Source organism: Ostrinia nubilalis, chromosome 2 (assembly GCF_963855985.1).
Source record: "Ostrinia nubilalis chromosome 2, ilOstNubi1.1, whole genome shotgun sequence".
In the NCBI taxonomy this organism is placed as follows: Eukaryota; Metazoa; Arthropoda; class Insecta; order Lepidoptera; family Crambidae; genus Ostrinia; species Ostrinia nubilalis.
Window position 1 is genome coordinate 4,965,388 of NC_087089.1, and position 25,842 is coordinate 4,991,229.

At 41.8% G+C, this 25,842-nt stretch overlaps 1 protein-coding gene and 1 long non-coding RNA gene across 2 annotated transcripts in view; both read right to left on the reverse strand.

The window, feature by feature from the left end:
* Positions 1–25,842, reverse strand: part of LOC135078287 (probable E3 ubiquitin-protein ligase HERC2) — a 57,708-nt gene that overhangs the window by 6,371 nt on the left and 25,495 nt on the right. The window contains exons 52-85 of the mRNA XM_063972886.1: positions 25,252–25,491; positions 24,824–24,943; positions 24,635–24,736; positions 24,370–24,525; positions 24,134–24,295; positions 23,575–23,805; positions 17,030–17,153; positions 16,456–16,574; positions 15,906–16,061; positions 14,997–15,237; positions 14,509–14,648; positions 13,763–13,915; positions 12,373–12,492; positions 12,162–12,297; positions 11,694–11,846; positions 11,168–11,335; positions 10,961–11,058; positions 10,674–10,830; positions 10,075–10,259; positions 8,790–9,073; positions 8,127–8,347; positions 7,728–7,822; positions 7,165–7,271; positions 6,837–7,014; positions 6,346–6,469; positions 5,203–5,332; positions 5,015–5,121; positions 4,681–4,808; positions 3,207–3,356; positions 2,790–2,912; positions 2,110–2,320; positions 892–1,086; positions 342–514; positions 130–260 (exon numbers count right to left, since the gene is read on the reverse strand). Coding sequence (XP_063828956.1) covers positions 130–260; positions 342–514; positions 892–1,086; positions 2,110–2,320; positions 2,790–2,912; positions 3,207–3,356; positions 4,681–4,808; positions 5,015–5,121; positions 5,203–5,332; positions 6,346–6,469; positions 6,837–7,014; positions 7,165–7,271; positions 7,728–7,822; positions 8,127–8,347; positions 8,790–9,073; positions 10,075–10,259; positions 10,674–10,830; positions 10,961–11,058; positions 11,168–11,335; positions 11,694–11,846; positions 12,162–12,297; positions 12,373–12,492; positions 13,763–13,915; positions 14,509–14,648; positions 14,997–15,237; positions 15,906–16,061; positions 16,456–16,574; positions 17,030–17,153; positions 23,575–23,805; positions 24,134–24,295; positions 24,370–24,525; positions 24,635–24,736; positions 24,824–24,943; positions 25,252–25,491 — 5,318 coding nt within the window. The remainder of the gene's footprint in view (positions 1–129; positions 261–341; positions 515–891; positions 1,087–2,109; positions 2,321–2,789; positions 2,913–3,206; positions 3,357–4,680; positions 4,809–5,014; positions 5,122–5,202; positions 5,333–6,345; positions 6,470–6,836; positions 7,015–7,164; positions 7,272–7,727; positions 7,823–8,126; positions 8,348–8,789; positions 9,074–10,074; positions 10,260–10,673; positions 10,831–10,960; positions 11,059–11,167; positions 11,336–11,693; positions 11,847–12,161; positions 12,298–12,372; positions 12,493–13,762; positions 13,916–14,508; positions 14,649–14,996; positions 15,238–15,905; positions 16,062–16,455; positions 16,575–17,029; positions 17,154–23,574; positions 23,806–24,133; positions 24,296–24,369; positions 24,526–24,634; positions 24,737–24,823; positions 24,944–25,251; positions 25,492–25,842) is intronic.
* LOC135080443 (uncharacterized) lies at positions 17,381–22,411 on the reverse strand. Its single transcript, XR_010259018.1, has 2 exons — positions 21,871–22,411; positions 17,381–21,232 (listed from the first exon to the last, which is right to left on the reverse strand). It is a non-coding gene; the product is annotated as an uncharacterized LOC135080443 (long non-coding RNA).

Below are 25,842 nucleotides of genomic sequence, written 5' to 3' on the forward strand. Positions count from 1 at the left end.
ACGCGAGCGATAAGGATGGGTAGCTTGGGGTCATTGGACGAAATACTACGTGCTCGGCGACCGGACTTTAGACAGGACTGCAAAATCAGCTTGATATGCTTTTATGTTGATTTTTTAACACAATTTTACCTGTAATGCAACGCCAACTGCACATATTCATCCTTATTGTCTGGTGTCACTCGCTTATGTCGTGTAGAGAGAGGCACTTCGTGACCTGCTGCTGACGGTATCGAAAAAGGCAGTTCCAAGTTTTGAAGTTCCTACAAAACAGTATAACATTAAAAACATCTACAAATTAATGTAATATTTTTAGCTGTGACAACAGGTCTGTAAGCACTTACCTTGTTGTTTGGAGTCATATCCCTGATACACAACAAAGCTGGCAAGAAGTCTTTGTCAACCTCGGCCAAGTCTTGAGGCCGCAGCGGTTGGCCCGCTAGCTGTCTCCAAACGCCTTCGGCGAGAGAAAGAGACAGCGGCGAGCCGGTTCTGATCGCGATGCCCATCAGCACACCTTTGAATTAAATTGAAGTTCAGTAAATGTTACACGTTCTTAATCTTATTTTTAATTGCATAACAAGAACAATGTAGACAAAAAAAGTTAAAAAAAAGACAAAAGTGACTACATAAGATGCCAAAATGTTCTTTATGTGCTGTCGCTGTCACCCATATTCATAAACATTACTATGAGGTCTCACAGTGTGCGTGGACGCACAGGGTCACACACGAAACAATCACTAAGCTCTATTATATATCTGTGCGTTCGCACAACTTGCTGCTTCACTTAAGCAAGCATCGTTTGTGAATACGGGCGTAAGTTTCTAGTTTCGGATCAAAATAATAATGAATGAGGATAGGATCGAATTAGTCAAATAAAAATAAATAACTTACCTAAGAACCTGAAGCAGTTAAGATGCAAAGGCGTATTCGCCGTAGGGTTCAGTAAGAACGCGTCTCTCGACGCGCCGGCGTCCCCGCGCCCGTTAGGCGTGGCCATCAGAAGTGGGAGGGACCCGTTCTGTAGTTCCTCGCACATTTCTGCTATGCTCTCGCTGTAACCGCCGCCGCAGTCGTCCACGCTTTCACCTAGGAAATAATTTATTGGAATAAACGACAAGGGAATAAATTGTTAATATGCAATATGCTCTTTATGACGTCATGAGAGGTTGATCTGGAGTAGGTCAAATAAAGCTATGTCTATTTCTTTAAAAAATATGAAAAAAAAAACAGTGGAGGTAGAATCCAAATTTCGCGAGTGTGCTTACGTGAACGTATAATTATTTTACGAACCAATCATTCTTTATACAGTTGTTGGATTTATTTTCACCAAATAATGTTTGTTCGTGAATGTGCTCGTAAGTGTCCTCAACATACAGTCCTATCAACTTAAGCTGAGAATTGCATTTGTGTGAGTGATCAACAAAAGTACAGTTAGTAAAACACATACAAATAAAATTAATGTTTTATTAAAAGGAACTCCATAAAACACTAGCTACCAATTGGGCCGATGTAACGACACTTGACACATCCTTTTAAATAAATAAATAAAAACAGGTCCTCGCTCAGCATATGCCAATTGCCAAGGCACGAAGTACCTCGACGCTGATATTCTGCGAGCACCGTTTATAGAGAGGGCGTCCAGCCATCCTTACAAAATACAACAAAAAGACAAACAAATTTATAAAATTACAAAATAAAAACAGACTAAAAACTTTTCGTTCACACCTTTAAAATACGTATTCAATTAGCATAAAATTTCTTACACTTGCCTGCTTTATGGTTTTCGTACAGGAAATTCACATACAGTAGGAGCCATTTCACTAATATTTGGAACACAATTACATAAAATTACACGTCTATCTGCTACCAGTACCGGGGGTGAAGTGAAGTATATGAGCGGCAGGGAAGTGACGCGTGGCGGACGCGCCGCGCCTCAGGCCGCTTGCTATAAACTAGTATAAATCGGTTTAAACCATGCGCGGGATGCGCCGCGCCTCAAGCCGATTGCCACTCTACACTATCGGTGTGCACTCACACAAATGCAATTCTCAGCTTAAGTTGAGAGGACTGTACCAGTACATAACTGTGATATTTCACTGTGACACTTACCTACAAACTTGACCTTCCACACCCTGTGTGGCAGTGCCAATGCATCGTGCGTCAAGGCTGGCAGCCGGGCCACCATCTGTCCAAACACGGATCGCATTCCCGCCGCCCCCGCCAATCCAGAACCGCCTCGCCTGGCGCGGCGCGCGGCAACCCTGGATAACTCTACCACTGGCCCGTGCTGTCTCTCGCGGACCATTGTGGCCATGATTGCCTGCATAATAATATGCAAGGTAAATACGTAATGAGTCATAAGATAGTTTGTCATCACCATCATTAGGCTATTTAGGCCAGAGGTGGGATTGTGTAAAGCAATCGTAATCAATTGACAGTTCATAACGTGCGGTACCCTTGCGATTTCTGGGTGGTTTTCATTGGCTAGGCACTGAGGCGGTAACGGTCTGATGCAAATATACGAGAACTGTAAAGCAACTGCGCGACTGCACGACCTTCTCTAATGTGCCAGAGGCAAATGGAGATTTTGGCCTGCAGAGGAGTTGGGAAGGCTTGATGTTCACATTGTTGTCCCTTAGTCATCTTTACGATACTTACGTAAAGAGTGGGTGTGGTCCTATTCTACTCTGCCGGAACCACGCGGCATATCATGGTATTTGAAATAATACGTTTTTTTAATAATATGCTGAAAATAAAATAGAGACTTTATACATTTTCAGGATTCTTACCTTTCTAAAAGCTGCTTCTTTTACGCTGTAGAACAGTAATGTCCTCAATTGGTCCAAAGGACCATCCAGAATCAGTAGCGGTAAGTTCGGACAAACTAATTCGGAGAATTGATGAAGTAGCACCTAAAACAAGGAATTGTATATCAAATACATGTTATTATTTTAAGTTATTTAATACACGTCTCACTTTTTATGTATAGTTTCATATTTATTATTCACTTTATTCCACAGAAACAAACAAAACAGTGGCAAAGTTAAGCAATTTACTTATTCCAATGATTACTAAAATATTGTAGGCAAGTCCAATAGACATCCCTTCAAAAATACATAGTCAAGACAAAAAACGAGCTTTCAGATTTTTTCCTTACAAAAACCTTAATCAAATAAAATACAATTTAAAATCGCTAGCTATCTCACCAGTCTATTGCAGATGAGGCTGGTAGCGAGGTCTCTGAGTAGGTGGCACTCTAGTGGCGGCGGCGGCGGCGGTCGCGGCGCCCGCGCTGCTTCCACGCATAGCGCTACGGTGTGGGCGCTGCCGCAAGCCACGCGGGTCACCCGCTTGCCCTAATTGACAATATAAAGAAATCAAGTCGGCCTCGACAAGAAGAAAGTTACATCAACAGGTTCGTTCATTCGTTCGTTTCAGTCGAAAGACGTCCACTGCTGGACAAAGGCCTCCCCCAATGATTTCCACATCAACAGGTAACTCACAAGAAATAAATATAAGTTGTTGTAGTGTGTGACCATCATAGTATTAAGATAAGATAAAATAAGTGTTAAAAAATAAAAATAAATTTAGCCAAAGGCTAGATAATCGTAGACAAATATTACATAAAAAAAAACTAGCTGAACTGAGAATCTGTTTTTTAAATTTGGTTAAAACATCAGTGAAAATGTTAGGAAACTGCTCACAGCAAAGCGAACCCGTGAGGTCACTTCAGTATCAAGTTTTGCATTGTTGACAACATGTTACTTTATGAACATAGAAACCTGACAGTTTTAGTAAAAAATGTAGTTATAGCCTGACCAGGAACATAAAAACCCTCGCCATGTTGCGGAAAACTAATGGTACTAATTTCTTTTAATGGCAACAGTAACTGAAAACTTCATTGTCATGTCACCTTGCATGTCAGTCTATTGCTGTCAAAGTGTAAACAAACTTTATTTTAAATGTGCGCAATTGATTTTGTGAATTAAATTGCTAAAATCTTTTTATAGTCGTGAAAGAAAAGTGGTTTACAATGTGTTAAAGTATTTGTCGAAGAGAAATACTAAGGGTTCGGACAATATTTTCATTGAATAATGTTTCCGACAAAGGTTGTCAAATTGACTGACATGTTTATCGCATAGTACAGTCCACTATGAAAATTAGCTGTGGTTTGTTTCAACTACCTATTTTAAAAAATTTTGTCACTTTCTAAGTATTGAATTTTATGGAATTGGGAAAGAAGTACCGAGTTTGAAGCGTTCATGAGCAAACATTGCAGTTGAATATTCAAGTTCTGAATTTGATTATTGATGAATAATAAAATAAATCCTACTAGCGCGATTGATGGTTTCATTTAATTTATTTAAACCAGGTTACCTATAATAATATTTTTTCGTTAATTTATGAAAATATCAAATTAGCCCGTAATCCTGAATCCTGATACATAAAGTTAGCCTATTAATTTAACACAGGTACGACTGTACTCAGTGTTGCACTATCAAATGCAATTGACGCGCCTCTATGCCAGGGTTTTTATGTTCCTGGTCAGGCTATAAATGTTAAAATCCGCGATATTGCAAAGACCACGACCACTCTGGCAAGAGTGTACCGACTGGGAAGATGAAGAAAATTTAAAATCCCAAAATAATCGATACCGGAAAGTAAACATATCAGACATACCTGTAAAGCCATCAACAGCCGTGGTCTCTGAGCCGCGAGAGTGGTGCCGTCTCCCAGCTGTCCTTCGTCGTTATCGCCCCACGTGTAAACTTCGCCCGTGTCCGTACACGCGACGCAGTGTAAGCTTCCTGTTAACGGAATAAAACATATTAGTGTCGACAAACGAAAACTTTTTATTGACATCAAACGTCAGCGAGACTAGACAGACTCGTATGCTCTGCTACGTCATAATAATAGGTGTCACCTCTCCCTTGCCGCTCCCATATCTCAGACACTGACTGAGTGAGCTAGACTTATAAGTGGCTATTCCTTTCTTATATGATGTAACACTTACCGGTGGCAATAGAGACAATCATTTTCCCTTGCATGCCGGTCACACGCATCGGACGTCTCACGTGTTCGTAGCTGCCATGGCCTAATCTGTGGTAGTCGCCTTTACCCCTGTAAAATACCAACATTATATGAAACAAAAGACGATATTAAAAGGTTAGCTAAAGCGATAGATATTCACAAAAAACGTACCAAGTGTAAACGCTTCCACATTGACACAAAGCAACAGAGAACTGAGATCCACATTCGACTTTTATAACGCGTAATCCTTTTAGGCAATCAATCCTCATCGGTACTTTGCAACCTTCAGATCCTCCGCGGCCTGTAAATAAGAAACAAAAGAGGATACATTTTTAGGCTCTCCACAAACTATAGTCTATCCAATATAGCTTGATTCGAATGACGGCTGTCAAACGAATGTGACTAGTGGTTTCGTACGGTTCACATAGATGTATCGATAAGTTTTCGAAAAAATGATATAAAAAAATGCACCCAATTTTTCTTCATATCTTTATTCATCAAAATGACAATTATGATTTAAATTTAAAGACAGTAAAATTTAAAATTCATGTCAAGGGTGTACAACCTAAGTCGTAGTCATTATCATCAGTGTTCTTCAGTGGTTTTTTCCTCTCGCTAGAGGGCGGTGGGCATCTCTTCTAGAGCAACGGTGCTATGAATACCCAAAAAATTACCGGTGATTGATTTCCGATGTTTGATTATTTAAGAATGAAATGTTTTTTGGTTTTTAATAGAGAACATTTAGAAAAACGTATAACTTGACTTAAATATGTTAAAAAATTAGTTAGAAATTTTTTTTGTTAAATATGTTAAAAAATTAGTTTTAATTTAATATGACACTTGTCGATATGTCCCAACACTAACATTTTTGTAACTCGAGATAACCTTGTAGAGACGTCGTTAATACTCTAGCTTGATTTTTATAATTTCGAATTACTACTTATTGGTGTAATTTAACGCTGCATTTACACGAAATTAACATTTTTATTGGAAGCACTGTCGTCGAAAATATTGTTTATAGGTCAGACGTGAATTATTTCTTGTCCGCCAATATTTAGCTCTCATTGATCGCTACTACAAAGTTATGTCGTTACTTTTGATGGCAGCTGTCATTCTAATCAAGCTATATTGGATAGACTATAATTGCAAATTATTCAGCCTTGATCATAACAAGCGCAGTCACGTCACCACGTTCATGTCAAACTTCAGCACAATAGTTTTATCCGACTTTCTCATTGACTATGAATATGATAAGAGTGTAAAAGAACACAGAGGGAATACTTTTCAATAAATTTTGTAAATAATTCTTCTTACCCAGTTTCCCATAGTCACCATCGCCCCAAGACCAGACGTTATCGTCATCTGTAATGCAAAGAGTTTGTGCGTCGCCGGAACCGCAAGCGACATCAATTACGCGGTACGTCGAGAGGGCTTCCACCTAAAAATGACAATTAATTTATTCCTATTAAGACCCACTAATATTTCGCAACGAAAAGAGGAAATCAAATTAATGTGCCTGAACGCATCAAGGATTAGGTGCAATATAAAACGACGCAAAATAAAGTTCAAATCTAGCCTGTAGTCAGTGGGATTTCAACAATCAAAGGGCCGAATCTATTGTTGAGTTTGAATCAAGTTTTGGGAGTCGTAAAAATCGCTGCACGGGATTGCGCATGCGATCAATGTAGCACTGCTGTAGTGCGAAACACTCCATTACAAATGACTAAAAAAGACGCTTTATAGCGCGACGTACAGTGCCTCGCGACGCCGTTTAAATATGGTCCCTTACTTATAGAAAAACATACCATCTTAGGCACGAGCTGGTCTTCCGAGTCCCCATGTCCAAGTCGCCCGTATCGGCCTTTACCCCATGTGTAGATACGGCCTCGAGCGGTGAGGCACGCAGAGTGCGCGCCGCCGCAAGCTATCGCTACCACTTCCAACCCGGCTAGCGCTGTTATGAGCTTCGGACGATCGTAGCTCCTGTAAAAGGTACACCACCTTGCATTATTTTAATCTTTATAATTAGATTTCAACGAAATTCTTATGATGTGACAGATATGCTGGAATACATCAAGAATTAATTGTACATCAGAAAATTGTACAAACCAATACATTATAATGAAAACTTACACTCGATTTCCGTGTCCCAGTTTCCCGTCTTCTCCCTCGCCCCAACTGTACACGTCGCCATCCGACGAAAGCGCTAAACAATGTTTTCCTCCGGAGTTACAGGCAACCTTGTAAAAACATTCAGAATCAATTTAGAATGCCAACTTGCTAACACTAATTTAAAAAGGTATTTGTAACACCTTTGTCAGCTTTTTTTTTATCCACAACGAGGAAGCTCTTGGCCTGTATCTCACCTGACGGTAAGTGACGATCTGGCCGAAGGTGGAAGCGAGCTTCACCCGGAATCCTCAACCACTGAGGAACTGGCTATCTTACCTCTAACTGCCGGAACACAACAATGCTGTTAACATTGTTGTTATGGCGACAGATTTAGGTAAGATGGTGGTAGCTAGCCAGGCGGACTTATAACAAGCCCTACCACCAACCAAACCGAACAGAAAAATCTGCCCCCACTGATCGGATGGAATCGAACCCGGGACCTCTGCGTCTGAAGCAGGTGGTCTTACCACTAGACCATAGTTTGCTGCTGTAATGATTATTTACTTAGTATAACATTTACATACCTTGGTAATAAAGACGTGTTGTATTGAAGCCAGAAGAGTCGGTTGTGAAACGGAGTCAATGCCACCGATGCCCAAACGTCCACCAGCACCGTAACCTGAAAAGTGTTCTAGTTAGCCACCATTGTAAAACTGGACTGTTTAACCTCTACAAGAATTCACACCCTCACCCATACACAGTCTCTGTTTCGAATACTGTCAACTTCAGAATGATGTGCGTCTAATCTGTAGACATTAGGCAGCTGCCTGATCACTCCTCAGGACTAGTCGTAACCAGTAACTCACAAATGGTACGTACCAGTACGTTTGCTCCCCGCCCACTAGTTGCACTGGGTTAAGCGCGGGGAAAGCGTGGCAAGGGGCCGCTCAGTTGTCCTTATGACTAGTCTAATGTATACGTACCAGTAGCATACACCTTGCCATCAGGCGTGACAGCGAACAGCGTTTGTTCTCCACCCACTAACTGCACCGGGTTGAGTGCGGCTAGTGCATGGCAAGGCGTGGGCGTCCGCACTTTAGCTCCTTCCACGCCGCCTAGTTGTCCGCGGTGGTTATGGCCCCAGCCGTATACAGCGCAGCCGAGCGAGCCGCCGCTCCACCAGCCTGTCCAGTCTTCGGGACGCCTAGAATTGGGTAGATACCATAAACCAAAAGCACTACTTATCCACAGAACGCATAATTTTGTCTAAAAGCACACGTCTAGCCAGTTCAAATAAGTATAGTCAGTAGGTTTTCAATTAACCGTAAAATATGATTTCTAGTGGAGGGAGGAATGGCCACGGATTGTGAGGCTTGCCACCAGACCGGGTGTGACGACCACGACCACTCTGGCAAGAGTGTAGCGACGAAAAAGAGAAGAGAGAATGATTTCTAGTACTACAATAGTAAGTCACTTGAATTAGTGAAAAAGTGACGTCATAGCCAAATAAAATCTACAAGAGAACAGCGTTTTGATAGCTAATAAAAAGTGTGTCAATTAACTGGTGTCAACTAGCTATGGTTGAATGCAGCAATTACTAAAATGTTTTTCTTTAAAATATTTGAAGAGTAAATAAAGAATCTTACTTGTTGACCCAATGCAACAACTGTTCGTCGTGTTGACGCGTGAACTTCGTGTTATCCTCCCACGGGTACTGAGCATCGGTACTTGTCTCGTCTGAGTTATAAACTCCAAGATCCGACAGTCTCTTCCTGACGTCGGCTAGGAAGGGCATCGGCATTGGAACGCGGCGTATGAGAGCGTCGGCCGCCCGAATGCAGAGGCAGTAACGCTTGAACCACCGAGCGGTGTCGGGACCAGTGCAGACACGACTGTCCATGCGCAGACCGCATGCTAGCCAGGCTAGCTCCTGAAATTTAAAGAGGAAAATAACTATTTGGCTTCCCCAGACCGACTAGTCAGCGTAGGGACTGTAGCCCAAAAACTCTATTTGCCTTTGGTAAATTGCAGAGGACGTGTTCCTGAAGGGGACACTAAATTACCTAATGATGATGTCATTTTTAATTGAAGCTGCTACCTTGCCGCCTCAGTGATCACTGGTAAAGCTAGCAAAATGTCAACTTTACATAAGTACCTACATCTTTAATTTTTCTTTAGCATCCATTCAATCAAAGATCTATCAAGTTCATATGTACTTTCTTGTAAAAGGCATTTAAGATTTTAAGAGGCTTTTACCTTGAGGTAGTGCGTATGAGTAAGGTGCGTGCCAGTTCTTAGCGCGGGCTCCTCGTGCTCATACTGCGCGTGCAACAGCTGCGGCAAGTGCGCCAGGGCTGGCGGCGGCGGGCCCGCCTCGCCGGCAAACCTTAATCTCTTATTCTCTTACAAATAAGACGTTTTTTTCCCAATAGTAACGGACGACTTATGTCTGGCTATAAACGTCTTATTTGAAAGAGAGTAAATCCTATTTTCTTTTAGCATGCCACGGCTCCTATATTCATCTTGGAAGTCAAGCTACATACCTTGAGGTAGTGCGTATGAGTAAGGTGGGTTCCAGTTCTTAGTGCAGGCTCCTCGTGCTCATACTGCGCGTGCAACAGCTGCGGCAGGTGTGCCAGCGTGGGCGGCGGCGAGCCCCCCTCGCCGGGAGAAAACAAACTTTATTCTCTTACAAATAAGACGCTTTGTTGCTAACAGTAACGGACGACTTATGTCTGGCTATAAACGTCTTATTTGAAAGAGAGTTAAGGCTATTTTCTTCCAGCGTGGCGCGGCTCCTATATTCATCTTGGTGGTCAAGCTACGTACCTTGAGGTAGTGCGTGTTTTCTTCCAGCAGAGCGCGGGCTCCTAATCTGTCTTGGAGGGATCATAGGGCTTACTATTTGTCATGTAGGGTCAAGTTACATACCTTGAGGTAATGTGTATGAGTAAGGTGTGTTCCGGTTCGTAGTGCGGGCTCCTCGTGCTCATACTGCGCGTGCAACAGCTGCGGCAGGTGCGCCAGCGCAGGCGGTGGCGGCGGGCCCGCCTCGCCGTCTAATCCGCATACAACGCCGCGTAGGCGCCGCACGCACCATACGCGGCCGCGCCATGCTGGAAGATAATAACCCTTATTGATACATGCCGTATGTGGTACAAAGGTAAGTACACGTGCGAGTCGAGTAAAGAATTTTAAGGTGGAGGGCAATCCGCAAAGTTCCGCGCATATCTCCCCTGATTCGGCCAGGTATAATAATAAGATTGGTAGGGCCATACGAAGGTGGAGTATTTTTGTATGAGTCACATAGTGGTGGTAGTGGTGCCTACGTAGACCTTTCCGCTATCTCCTTTTCAAGTAAATAATCTGTGTTCGCATAATAAATAATGTAAATGTTTACTTGAGAGAGTACAATACAAAATTTCGATTGTCTGAATTCAAACAAATAGCTGTCAACAAATTTTTTATATTAAAGACTGTTTCTAGCAAAATAAAAACAAGCTAAGATAAAAGTATTGTTTATTACTTACACAACGAAGGCATTTGAGCGCAAATGGCAAGAGCCTGAGCCAATCGTGGAGCTAGCTGGTGGTCATTGGAAATGGTCGCCAGAAGCGGACCATCCAGTAGCCGCCAGGCCAGCTCTACCGATGGACTAGATAGCACGTAACGATCGGAACCACTTTCCTGTAAAAAAAAACACATTTTATGCACAGTTAACCACTGCAACTGATGACAGTGACAAATGATTTTTACGAGATTAAATGCACAGATGTCCCGCATACAAGTACCTTATAAAATATCAACATTTACTTACCACAGTAGAGTGAGATGGAAGTATCGGATGAGCAGTGAACCTCCAGCCCCATCCATTGACTGAACCGTCACTTGTGAATCTCCAACGTAATTCGTCACCTGTTCAACAATACAGGTAACACTAATTTATCATCTTTCACTTTGTTATAATAAAAATGATTTGCAACTTTAAATATCTCAGAATAGAGCTTAAAATTGCAATACATACCCACAACAATGATTTCTTGCGACCAGTCGACGGGCTCACGGCCAGACCTCGTGGCCAATACGCGACCAGTCGAGTCCGATATCGTGAGGGGATCGTTGCGTCGCTCGGTGGAACACCCTTGCTCGAACACCACTCGTAAGGACGATGCTCCCGGGATTTTTACCACACCTGGAGAGAAACTATTGTTAGTATGTGTATTCTAGTAAAAGACGTAACAGAGGCGAATTCGAGCTGGTCAAGTCTCTGATTTGAGCTTGAACTTAGCGCTTCATGATTGGCCAAATATGTATTTGGCCAATCACACATGTGTGTTAACGACATTCCACCAAATCCAATCTCTTCTAATTCAGGCACCTAGGGACTAAAACTAGCTGCCAACAGATGTCTTCCTGAACAATTGCGTTTTTAAGACAAGAAACACCTTACTTGGCATGAACGTTCATCCTAGAATGAAATAAAATGTTTCGATGTAAGGTGAAAGTCGTGAACGTCACTGATAAAGATCGATCCAAAAGAAACTATCCACCTGATATATCCGTATCATCAGCATACGGATGTGGGCTGTCCACAGTGACTGGTTGAGGCGGGGCCCGGCCACCACCAGCGGCCGCTTCTTCTAACTCACACACGCACACTTCTACCACCATGTCGGCTACTGCTGGCTTGCTGGCACATAATGCTAGAGGAAAAAAATATGAAAGTTATTTGAAAAGAAGCTAATACTTAATCGGTATTGTCCAACTACAACGAACCGTCCCGTCAGTGACATTGACAGGGGGGCGCCACCGTCAATACCGGATCGCTGGTTCTGATTTTTGCCATTTTGAAAACAATATAGTTGAAAGATGGTGGCGCCTTCATGTCAATAAGTGGTGGGACAGTTCAGTGTAGTTCATCTATACTGATATGATCGCAATGTCATGATGACAGTATACCTTGACCAAACTGACCATAGATTGCATATTTTAAGGACTTGTATTGTGACACTACTAACCCATGAGAACATCTGTAATAATTTTGACAGCATTGTTGGCATCCGGTATTCGTCCTGCTGCGGCTAATTTCAGTAAGTCAACGAGAGCTCTGGCATCTGATTCTCCCAGCTGCGATGTGAAATCGTCTAACACCATCTAAAATTAACACAAAGATATGTTATTTCAAATGAAATTTAATAAATAACATATCTGTACCCAACAATAAACAACCTTTGGAGCTTCAGCTTGTTGAACGGTCATAGTTGCAGCGGCGACGGATACAGCACTTGATGACATCACAGCCGAATGTCTAGATGATATTGATCCACTCAGGGGACTGCTAGCACCACTCTGCAAACATATTTACTTGGTAAGACATTGGTCGGCCTAGGTTGCGCGCAACGATATAATCTTATCATGGATTTTAGACGACAAATGTATGAGTTCATGGTCAACTATAAAATATCCCATCAAAAACAATACTTGTCAAAAAAACCAAGTCTCGCAACTCAGTTGTTCTACGGTAAAAAGTTGTGAGATCCATGTAATACCAAGTCCAGGCCAGGAAATCTTTAACGTTTTACATAAATATTTATATTGACTTGGCCATCGCACTAAATAATTTAATTTACACGTGTTTTCATGCGATGGCCAAGTCAATATATTTATGTAAAACGTTAAAGATTTCCTGGCCTGGACTTGGTATTACATGGATCTCACAACTTTTTACCGTAGAACAACTGAGTCGCGAGACTTGGTTTTTTTGACAAGTATTGTTTTTGATGGGATCTCATTTCTTTTTGTATTTTGTAGACAGCAGTTATGTATCTAGAAAACTGGACCGAAATTGAAAAATTTTACTAGACTTGGCGGTTGCACTACCGTGCCCCCAAATCTCATTTCTTTTTGTATTTTGTAGACAGCAGTTATGTATCTAGAAAACTGGACCGAAATTGAAAAATTTTACTCGACTTGGCGGTTGCACTACCGTGCCCCCAAATATTTTAGTTTTTCCTTGATTCATACACCAAACACTACTTATATTCCAAATTTGAAGCTTCTAGGTCTGCTAGAAGTGCCTTAGAATTTTGATGATCGGTGAGTCAGTCAATGAGTCAGTCAGTGAGTGACAAAATTAAGTAACTTTGACCCGTTATAATTCTTAAACTACTGGTTCAAATTGAATGAAATTTTAAATATACTGTGTCTTTACAATGCCTGCATAGCTAATGAAAATTCAGCCTTCTAGTTTTATCCACAACGAAGTTACAGGCGGTCGAAAATGGCCTGAATTGCTTCGAGAAAAGGATGGTACGGTCGTGCCGCTTTTTTGCTCGACTTGGTGGATTTATTTGCGTATACCGTATATCTGTGCTACTAAAGAATCTCAAAAAGGTAAAAAGGAGCAAAAGTGTTCTCGGACGAAGACGAAGATAAGCGTGTAGCGTAGGATCTACACATCTAACCAAATGGAATGACGATCACAAACTGATAGCTGACAGCGCCTGGATAAAAACAACCAGAGATAATACTTTGAGCCGCTCCTTGAACGTAGTCAACAGTGAAGTACTATAATCTGAAATGATGACGTATGTTCAAATGTTTTTTTAAAGACACTCACCGGCAATGTAGCCCGATCCGCTGGGGCTTCCCCTCCACCAGTACGGGCGTCAGCTTCCACGTCTTCGTCTTCCGTGTCTATGACCACAGACACCGGCACTGCTGCCGAGCAAGCTTCGTGAGCGCGTAGAGCTTCGACTAGGAGACAGCGCGCCTGCAATCGAAGATAAACGATGTTATTGTTTATGGAATAAATGACTATGCCTATAACTAATCAGTTAACGACGCTAGGATCTATTAATATACTAGCTGACCCGGCGAACTCTGTTCCGCCTTAAAGGCAATAAATAAGCCATCGCAATTTTTCCTTATTTGCTCACCGTTTAGACCTACCCTGGACTACGACAAACATTTTAAAACCAAAATCAGCTCAATCGGCCCAGCCGTTCTCGAGTTTTAATCAGACTAACGAACAGCAATTCATTTTTATTTATATAGATAGATTTACGTAGATGTTGGCAGAATGATGAATTTTCCACTGTCTTCATTAAATACTTTTCAAGTTCTTTTGTGGTTTATTATATTCTGGGCTTTGCTATTCCGGGAGTGCACAACCTTCACTAGTTGGGTTTCATTAGAGGCCAAACTGTAGATACTGGTTATACAGGAATTGCAGTGGAAGGAAAGAGAGGTCGGAGAAGTCCCGCAACCTTTGCTATTGTCAACCCACTATTGGTACATAAGAAAAAAAATCATTTATAAAATAATATAGACTGTTCGCCTAATTTATTTGTCTAATAAACTCACCTGCGTAATATGTAGAGCCAGCAATATGAGAGACAAGGCATGTTGTACTGCTACTGGCGGTTCCAAGCCGAGGGCAGCCGCCGCCAGGGAAGGCTTGGGCCCTTGGGGCTCTTCTACTACCGCTTCATCGGAATACAGACCTAGATGAAAAATAACACGTAATATTACGGTGTCCACGTAGTGTTTCTCTTTGGTAGCAAATACAATAAGCCTAAAAATTTCAAGACCTTCAAAACAAAAAAAACCTACATCATGTTTCTTTTAGTGTCATTTTACCTAATCAAGTAAACCCTCCTTAAGATCAATATTTAAACGTATTTAACAAGTTTAGTTTTAACTCTGTGGTTGAGGATTTCGGGTGAAGCTCGTTCCTACCTTCGGCTTCATCATCACCTTCAATCAGGTGAGATGCAGACCAAGAGCTTTCTCGTTGTGAATAAAAAAAAGCAATTCTACAGTAACAGGACATAGTTCTTAATCTCACTTACCAAGGCTCTGCGCTCCCAACGGATCTTTCAGCGTAGGGAACGGCAGTGGGGCTATATGCGGCGTCTTCGTTTCATCTATCACAGCGTGTTGCGACGGTCTGACAGACCACGCAGCGGAGTGCGATGACCCCGCTGCCGCTCTTTGGACGCCTTCGACTCCCGCGACTAAGGCGGGACGCCTGTTCACGCAGGTTGTACCGTTGCCTTGTTGACCGTGGTCGTTGTCACCCCACGCCCAAACCTAGGAGCAAAAAACCATGTATTTTTTTCACATTTACAATACAACTGCTTCCTGACAATAATGCTGTCGTTTTGAGAAGAAGCAGCGCAAGAAACTCCGTTAAACAAGTTAAATATGTCACTCCGCAGCTAGGCAAAACTGGCCACATTTCTCCATATCTATAAAGAGCAATGTCCTCTGCAGTAGCGTAGCGACCACGGTTGCAGCGAAGATACGCGTCGCAACCGTGGTCAGTCAAAAGTAGTCACAATGCCCCATACTTATAAAGAGCAATGTCCCCTGCAGTTTGTTCGCTCACCTGATTATCGCTAGTCACAACCAGACAGTGTAAAGCCCCGACCTCCACGTGCACGACGCGACGGCCTCGCAGCGCCTCCACTAAAGTAGGCCTACACACGTGCGCGTCACAGCCGTGGCTAGGCAAAAGTAGTCACAATGCCCCATACAAAAAGAGCAATGTCCCCTGCAATTTGTTCGCTCACCTGATTATCACTAGTCACAGCCAGACAGTGCAAAGCCCCAATCGCCACGTGCACGATGCGTCGTCTCCGCAGCGCTTCCACTAATCTAGGCCGACGCACGTGTACGTCATAACCGTGGCTAGGCAAAAGTAGTCACAATGCCACATACTTATAAAGAGCAACGTCCCCTGCGATTTATTCGCTCACCTGATTATCACTAGTCACAGCCAGACAGTGTAGGGCTCCAACCGCCACGTGCACAACTCGACGGCCTCGCAGCGCCTCCACTAAAGTAGGCCTACGCACGTGCGCGTCGCAGCCGTGGCCCAGTCTGAAGTAGTCGCCTTTGCCCCATGTCCATACCTTAAAAAATGTCTTTGTTAATTTTTATCAATAATCGAAGTTAGTTTTTGTCGGTAAACAGAAAATACTGGTAAATGACTAGATATTGATCAGATTCTGATACTAAATGGAGAGCATAATTGGCATCAGGGAATAAAAAGAGTAGGTACTGGGTAAATCGAAAATTTAAAAACAACTTTCAGGTCTATTCCGAAATGCCGCTTCAGTACGCAGATTTATCTCTCGAACTCAAAGCGAAATTGTTATCACGAGCGAAAGTTGGAGATACACGGTACACCTCAAAAACACGAAGACAACATAAGGAGGAACTACCTCCGCTGTAAGAATTGCATCATTGCTAAAAATCTTTGTGTTGGTTCAAATACTAAACTAATAAAAAGATAATATCGCTTACCTCGCCATCCCTGGTCAACGCCAAGCTAAATTGTGCTCCACACTCTACTTGGACGACACCAAGCGTGTTTAGTCTTTCGATATTCATGGGTACTGCGCAGCCGTCGGATCCACCGCGTCCTAAATTCAAAGCTGTACATTTAGTAACGAGCACAGGACGGAATAAATGCAACTGTGGAAGCTGGCATAGTTATTTAAATGGAGGCACAATCAGCCAAATAGTTCGTGACACCCAAAGTTGCCAAAAAGTTCGCAATACGTCTTTAATACGCTAAGAATAAGGTTGTGATGTCAACTTTTTGGCCACATTGGGTGTCACGCACTATTTGATGCTGACTGTACTCGGGTTATGATCTAAAGATTTTTGAGATGTAAATGGCATTGCATTAAATTGAGCATAAGCGAGTCGGCACATAAAAGAATTGCGCAGCATGTAAAGAGGCCATATTATGCGTTTATATCTGTCACTTTTTATAATGTCATGAAATGACTTGATACTTGAAAAATCGAATATGTTCTGTATTTAAAGTTACCTGATAAGCATCAAGTAGCTGCTTTCATAGTTTAAAACTTACCAAGTTTCCCGAAGTCGCCGTCGCCCCAGGAGAAGACCTTACCGCAAGCAGTCAGCGCTAAGGTTTGCGCGTCACGTGACCCGCACGCGACTTGAACTACCCTGAGGCCGGCTAAAGCTTCCACCTAAAAAACCATAAGTCATATTTTTGCGTTTGTTTTTTCGTACGGACGACTGCTCATCAAGCTAATTAGTGGTCTTATTTTGTAGTAAAACAGGGTATATTGCAACAAAAATATATGACTGTACATAAATCACGAAAAAATCTTTTAGAATAATTCCTATACACTACGATCCGATATTATAACTTGTAAAGAGCAGGGCTTCTTTATTCTAAAATTATAGGCGCTGATGAATTTCACAATTTTTATTGACGACTTTCAAGTAATAGCACATTACACGTTTGTTGCAGACACACAAGCAAGAAAGCAAGAAGTTCTTAGTTGCTAGAGTAAAAAATATACATTTTTATTCGATGTTGCCAACATGGTGGCGGCCACAGAAACAATATGTAATTCTAAAGAAACAAACTAATTAGGTACATAAACTTAGTTAGTACACATTGGTTCAGTACAACAAAAAAACTTAAACAATATTGTATACAATGTATATCATGTATAGAAAAGAAAAACAAACAATAAGATGTTTATATCTAAATTACTGTAAAATGTTACACTTCCAATGGTAGGACACATATTTTGGTTATAGACCTAGAGTGAGTATGAGAGTTTGCGGTACGCACTTCGACAGCACGCACTTTGCCATCCTTTCCAGGAAAGATATTAGTAACACGAGCCATAGGCCACTCTAAAGGAGAGGTGTTGTCGTTCCGTAGGATTACCAAACTACCAACCTTCACATTAGGCATTACTGAACGCCACTTAGGTCTGTTTTGCAATAAATTAAGGTAATTCTTACTCCAGTAACTCCAAAAGGATTGCTTCATACTCACTGTAATTGACCAAAATCTAAGAAGGTTAGTGGGAGTACCACTAACATCGCGCTCAGGATAAGTACTGAGCGGCGCCCCTGTAAGAAAGTGACCAGGAGAAATGTATGAGAAGTCACTCGCATCAGCAGTTACTGCCGTGAGTGGACGCGAATTCAGCACAGCCTCTATCTCGACCAGGACGGTATTTAGCTGTTCGTACGTGAGCAGCGCTTTGCCGACAACACGCTTCAAATGATACTTTGTACTCTTTACGCCACTTTCCCATAAACCTCCAAACGTAGGACTATAGCTGGGAATGAAGTGAAAATTTATACCTTTTTTCGAAGCGAATGCTTGTACATTATGCTGATGGCTCTGAGAAGAATGCAAGGTATAGAACTCATCCAATTTGTTCCTTGCCCCCTTAAACGTCGTGCCGTTGTCACAGTAGACATCGCTGGGCAAATTCCTTCTTGCAATAAAGCGCTTGAAGCACGCGAGAAAGCACTCGGTTGTCAAATCTGAGCAAAGTTCAAGGTGGATAGCCTTCGTGACGAAACATACGAATAGTGCAATGTAACCTTTTCCAATGACGGGTTTCCTGATGCGACTGTTTTTTACGGCAACCGGTCCAGCGAAGTCTACCCCGACCTTCTCAAACGGGCGGCATGCGTTGACTCGTGCTGAAGGCAAGGAACCCATCAGTTGAGTTGCTGCAGCGGCTTTCAATCTGTGACAGGTTACACATTTATGAATAACCTTTTTTACAGTGCGCAATCCATCAGGAATCCAAAATCTTTGTTTGATAGATGATAAAACCAGACTTTGACTTGCATGCAGGAGCATAATGTGTTCATTCCTAATAATCAATTCGGTGATAATCGATTTTTTGGGCAATATTGCGGGGTGCTGATTTGCATAGGGAAGTAATGCATTTTGTAGCCGACCACCGACCCTAATAACACCGACACCGTCTATAAAAGGTGAAAGTTGCATCAAGCTACCTGTGACTTGTTTGCCAGATTGCAGAGACTTAATTTCATCTGGATAAAATTGATATTGTTCATGCTTCACTATCAACAGCAATGCATTGTCAAGTTCATCCGCGGTGACAAATCCTTTCCTTTTAACAGAGTTGGCCCCTATATTATTACAAAATCTAATGACGTATGCAAGAATTCTAGTCATTTTGTTTATACTCGAATACTTTTTTAGCCCATCAAAAATACTGCAATGAGTATCAACAGTTGTTGTACAAACAATTAAACTATTGTTCTTTTTTAATTCAGGTAGCTGTATCTCAGTTTGAGGAACTGGCAAGAATGCATAATTTCGATCATGCAAGAACGAAGGGCCGTGCCACCACGAAACATGGTTTTGTAGTTCGTGTGGTTGAATACCTCTGCTAAGACAATCTGAAGGATTATCACTGGTGTTAACATAATGCCACTCATAGCTGTGTGTGAGTTCCCCTATCGACCTGACTCTATTTGCGACGTATGTTTGCAACTGAGTGACGTCAGTTCTCAACCAGGCTAATACAATTTGCGAATCTGAGAAGAAATGAGTATCATTGACTAAGATTTTTTTAAGTAACGTACCTTTTACTTTTTTAGCTAGCGTAGCCAATAATATCGCAGCATTCAGCTCAAGTTTAGGCATGGTAAGCTTTTTTTTACACGGATTTATACGTGACTTCGAACAAAGCAAATGCATATGAACGTTACCTTGCTCGTCAATGGAACGCAAATATAGGCAACACCCGTAAGCTACAGAAGATGCATCTGCAAATCCTATAAGCTGAATGCTTACTGCATTTATTGGTTTGACACATCGCGGGATGTTAATGGTATTCATCTGTGAAAGATTTTTAACAAATTCAAGCCACATTTGACGAATATTGTCTGGAGGAGTGGCGTCCCAGTCCGAATCAGAAGCCCATAGCAGTTGCATAATTACCTTTGCATGAACAATCATCGGTCCTATCAGTCCCAAAGGGTCGTAAAATTTGCTGATATAACTTAATATTTCGCGTTTTGTATCATGTAAGCTTTGGTAAGGCTCCGGACATGAGCTTGCAAACACATCCTCTACAGTATCGAAATTAATACCTAAAACTTTGATGTAATCTCCTTGCAGATCAGGCTTTACAGGCTGATGCTTGTCTTTAGGTACCTTTTCTAGTATTGAGCTACAGTTGGAGGCCCACTTGTGAACCTGGAATCCTCCCAGGGCGAGAAGATCTATAATTTCCTCCTGCATTTTCAACAATTCAGTTTCAGTGTTAGTGGTTGGGAGCATATCATCTACGAAGGTATTGTTCTTAAGTATTGATGATGCGCGTGGATATAAATCCTTATATTTATCAGCAAGATCTATGAGACAACGCGTAGCCAGGTACGAGGATGACTTGAGACCATAGGTAACAGTGTTTAACTGTATACATTTAATGTGGTCGTCTCGTGACTCACGCCAAAGTATGTTTTGCAAAGATCGTTGCTTGGGATCTATTTCAATGCATCTAAACATTTTTGTAATATCGCATATAAAATACAACTTTTCTAATCTGAAAGCTAGTAAAATTTCAAACAAATCACTCTGAACTACTGGACCGTTGAGCAACATGTTATTGAGTGACACCTTCTTTTCAGTTAGCATGGAACCATCAAATACTACACGAAGTTTTGTGGTACAACTATCCAAATTAATGACAGCATGGTGAGGGAGAAAATAAACAGGATCCCTGGACAAGTCATAACTGCTTATATCTACATAAGAACCATGTGACAAATCAACATATTGGTCTATAAACTTTTTGTACTCACAAAAGAGAACTTCATCTCTGTGTAATTTCTTTTCCAGATTCAGAAATCTATTGAGCGCTAAATGAAACGATTGTCCTAATTCAGAGTTAACTTGCTCTAGTGGCACCTTAATGGGCATTGTGACTTGATACTTATGGTTCTCAAGCTTTGTTGTTTCCCTAAAAAGATTTTCACAATAATCATGCTCTGGTAATTGTTCTGGGAAGATCTCCGGTACCTTCTCAGAGTCCCAGAAAGCATTCAGTTGATTACTAATTGAATTGTCGCATTCTCTACAAAATAAAGATATCACCTGGTTTTGTTTTTGATTTACAATTGAGTTACTGCTGCCTGCGACGATATACCCGAAGGCGGTGTTCACAATAGAAGGTTGCTCGGGGCTGACCGATGTAGAAGTTGCAGGTACTTGTCCTGTGACAGAAGTCTCTGGCTCAGATGCTAGCAGGGCCTGGAAAAAAATGTCAGCTCCAAGTAACACATGCACATCACCAGGCGTGCTAAAGTTTTCGTCGGCAAGTTTACAATTGGGTGGAAATTTAAAGGACGACAAATCAATTTTAGTATGTGGCAATTTGGTCGTAATAGCTTTGACAATGTGACAGTTTACATTTACTTTGAATGGATAAACTGTAGAATGCACATCTACATTAACAGTTTTGTCAATGATCTGTTCCTTTTTGGTGATGCCAATGATCTTAGTATTGGAAGTTGTAGGAGCCTTTTGTAACAAATCAACAACTTTTTGTGTGATGAAAGATGCTTGTGAACCACTGTCCAGCAGGGCCCTGACATAAATTATGGTTCCCGACTGAGCCATAAGCTTGATTCGTGCAGTGGGTAACAATACTTGGCTCTGGGTAGCAGCTGATAATGAAACAGATGGAGAAATATGCAAATCATCATTATGCAATAAAGTATTATGCTCTTTTTTGCAGATAGTACATCTGAAGTGAAATTTGCATTTGCGCTTGTGTTTGGACAAACAAGTAAAACAGACATTGTTTGTTGTAGCAAACTCCAAGCGGGTTTTTATGGGTGCAAGCTGAAACGTTGGGCATCTATAAAGTTTATGTTGTGCAGACTTACAGTATGAACATGTTGATGTAGGTGTGGTAGCTGCTACATTGCTGACCACTCTCTGAGATGGCCTTTGACTGTCAGTGTTCTCCAATGAGAGGGATCGGCGCTCTAAAAAGCTCAGAAATTCGTCTATTGTAGGCATAGCGCTGCTATCTCGCTCCATTTGGAATGCACGATTAGTCAAAACATCTAGTTTTTTATACAATATACAGAGGAGCAATGAGTCCCAGCTGTTCACAGGCTCATCTAAGTTCTTCAGGGCTGCTAAGTTCTGCTTTATGTCTGAAATGAATGATCGTAAGTTAACCGAATTTGATCTTGTGATGGTTGAAATGTCCAAGAGAGATTGCACATGCCCCTGTATGATCTGATTTTTATTGTCGTATCTACTCTTGAGAAGTTGTAAAGCTTCTGCATAACTCTCATCTTGCAGCGGCAAATTATTGATGAGTGCATGAGGTTCACCACTGAGAGTGCTTTTTAGGTAATACAATTTTTGTACAGGAGACAGTGAGCAATCCTTGTGGATTAAAGCTGAAAAAAGATTAATAAATGGATGGTATTCAGTACACTTGCCTGTGAAAGTTGGCAGATCCATTGGAGGCAACTTTACGTTTGACTGCTTCGAGCCATTTGAAGATGTGGGCTCAGATGTTACCAAGGACAATCTATTTATTATTGAGTCCAAATTACCCAATAACCCTATGTATACATCTTCCACCGTACCGATATCTTCCGCGTCTTCCGGGTCAAGGATGGCAATACGTACACAGAAACGCTCATACTCTTGAAATACCTCTACAAGGCGCTGCCTTTTCGCCTTGATGGTTTCTAAGGGCAGTTTGAGGAATGCTTCGTATTCGAAAGCATTTTTCAGCCTAGATATTGAAGCCTTCGCGTGACCGCGATTGGCCACGAATGTTTTCAGTTCAGACATTGCTCACAATACGAAGCTAAGAATTTGGTTATTACAACTTATTATACGATCAATTTGGTACTTTAACATAAATATTATAACATTAACTTCAAAATTAAATTTGATAAAAAAGATGGAAGCTTAAAGTGACGTGACCGGAAAAAATGGCGAATGAGCGCGAAGCGACGACCGAAGCACGCCGAGACGAACGAAGTGTTGATGATGCGTTCACTCTTGCTCGGATGTTGCGTCTTGCGTCTCGCTCCTTCCTCAACGTACGTGGTATTGACGTCTTGCTTCACTTCTTGAGTGATGAATGAAGTGGATGCCAACTTGACACTTGATGGATACTTGCTTGACTTTTTTCGTGATGTGTATGTGAACGCATAGTGTGAACGCGTACTCGAAAAAAATGGCGTCAACTGTCAGGAATTGAAAAATTTCTTGCAGTTTCCGTCTGATGAAGAATCGCAGACAGGACACTGATTTTCTTTCTTCTCGAAGGACCAATGTAAAGAGCAGGGCTTCTTTATTCTAAAATTATAGGCGCTGATGAATTTCACAATTTTTATTGACGACTTTCAAGTAATAGCACATTACACGTTTGTTGCAGACACACAAGCAAGAAAGCAAGAAGTTCTTAGTTGCTAGAGTAAAAAATATACATTTTTATTCGATGTTGCCAACAAACTTCTACTAACCAAATAAGCACCAAACCCTTTTTTTAATCGAAGAACAAAACTTTACTCAATATTGATCACATTAATTTTGCACAAAATCTCATTTCAACTCACCATCTTAGGCGCCAGCTGAGTGACGTCATCGCCGTGCCCCAGCCTGCCATACTCTCCCATTCCCCACGTGTAAAGATGGCCGCGCGCGGTCACGCACGCGCTGTGGGCCGAACCACAAGCGATGCCAACTACTCGCTCGCCAGAGAGAGATTCTATGAGCCGTGGCACTTCTAAAGTAATGCGATTGCCGTGGCCCAATTTGCCGTCTTCTCCTTCTCCCCATGAGTACACCTAAAATATTACGGATCAATAAAGACTCATACACATTTAACGATGAAAAAAAAAATCGATTAGACCACGTTCTGATGATGCGAGATCTATCAATCACATGGAATTTTCACTCAACTAATACAAATCGAAACCAACATAGAGATTAAGATCAGAAGAATATGGTATACGAAATGTATCGCTAAAGGGTAATTCCAGGATTACCACTTTTAACCTAAATTAGTAAAGGATGGGACAATTTTCCTAGATGCAAAAAATAATTTACACTAAAGCCTTCATCAGATACTTTAGTACTTTATTCAATTCAAGACATTTTTAGATGAATACGAACCTTTCCATCGGCAGTCAGCGCAAGCGCATGTTTCCCTCCAGAGTGCACGGCTACTCGGCGCACGAGTGTATGCGCTAGATGCGGGTTCGCTCGCGGAGTTGATACGTTATTACTGTGGCCTAGGCCAAGCCGTCCGTTTGTACCTTCGCCGCAAGCATAAAGCTACAAAAATAGATAATAAGTAAGTTATTTGTACTAAACATGTTTGTTATTGTTTTATGCACAGGAAGACTTACCTTTCCATCGTGAGATACAATGAACAGCGTTTTGGAACCGCCAGCGATGTGGACTGGACGCAATGCGCTGAGGGTAGGTGAAAATACAGGCACTTTTACTTTGGAGCCTTTGACACCACCTAGCTGATCTTTATCATTCAACCCCCAAACGTAAACCTGAAACGTTAAAGTCATCATTATATTGTTTTTCATGGATGAGTGAATGAATTTGAGTGTTAATACTTCAGAGAGTAAAGTTCATTTTTGTTAGCATTAGAGATAATACCTTAGGACAGTCATTTGGCAACGAAGGAGGGTTGTTATCAGCTGATACCGCTCCTGTTGGGTTATCTCTCTCCATCCAATCTTCAGCGACGAAGTTCATAGTCTGAAATGTTGATATTAATGGAATGAATATACATTTTGAAGTTATTATTCTATTTATACAGAAAATCAATATTTATGTTTGACTTACCTGTAAAACATCGTTGTAAAGTGGATTAGGTCTAAAGCCGGTTATGTAAAGACCATGGACGCGGCAATCAGCATTCACGTTGCGGTTTTGCTTTATGCTGATTTCGATGCAAGGATAGTACTAAAATCAGAAAAAAATATGATTGCAATAAGACCATTATATTGTGTGTATATTCTAGTGATTTGAAATAAGTGCCATCTAGTCGCAAAGAACAATATCTTCTCTTCATTCATGTTATAGGGCATTGGTACCTTTAAAGGGGGGCGTGGGCTATCTGTAAGAAACCTGCGACGGCTGAGAGAATGCATTCTGGACTGCTCGATACGACCAATAAATAACCTTGACTGGAGGGGGGGCGCGGAATTTTTGCATGGTCGAAAGGGGGCGCGTCTCAAATAAGTTTGGGAACCAATGTTATAGGGTCTTACCTGTTTACAGTCAGCCAGCAATTGTATCTGTGCTAGATGGTGCGGGGCCCGGTCCCTCGCGGCGTGTGCCGGGACCGCCGGGGGGGCACAAGGGGCCGCCGCCAGGGGGGCCAGGGCCGCATCTTCAAAGCTGGACCCCGCGCGAACGGTCAAGGCAGCGGGCCCGTGGGTCCCACCCGCGACGCCCAACCCTAGTCGTCGGACGCGGACACCGCAACGCATTTCAACCCGGATCCAATGCTGCGCATATACAAAGCTATTAGTGGGCGATTAGTGATTTATTTTAAGCCCTGTCAAGGGCAACCTACAAAGGGTTTTAGGGTGAACAAAAAATAGTAGTAAAAGCCTACAAGTCACATTTTTTCCATTAAATAATACTCGATGTAATGTAAATTTTTGCATTATTTAATAGTTATTATTGGACCACACATGCATATAAGTCTAGTTTGAAAATTAAGGGTCCTTTCTTGATTTTTTTATGCATGACAAGACAGTTATTTCACCACAATCGCACCTGATGTTAAGTGGGATGCAGTCTAGGGAGAGAGAGAGAGAGGGAGAGACAGGGAGAGAGATGTAGGTTTTACATCT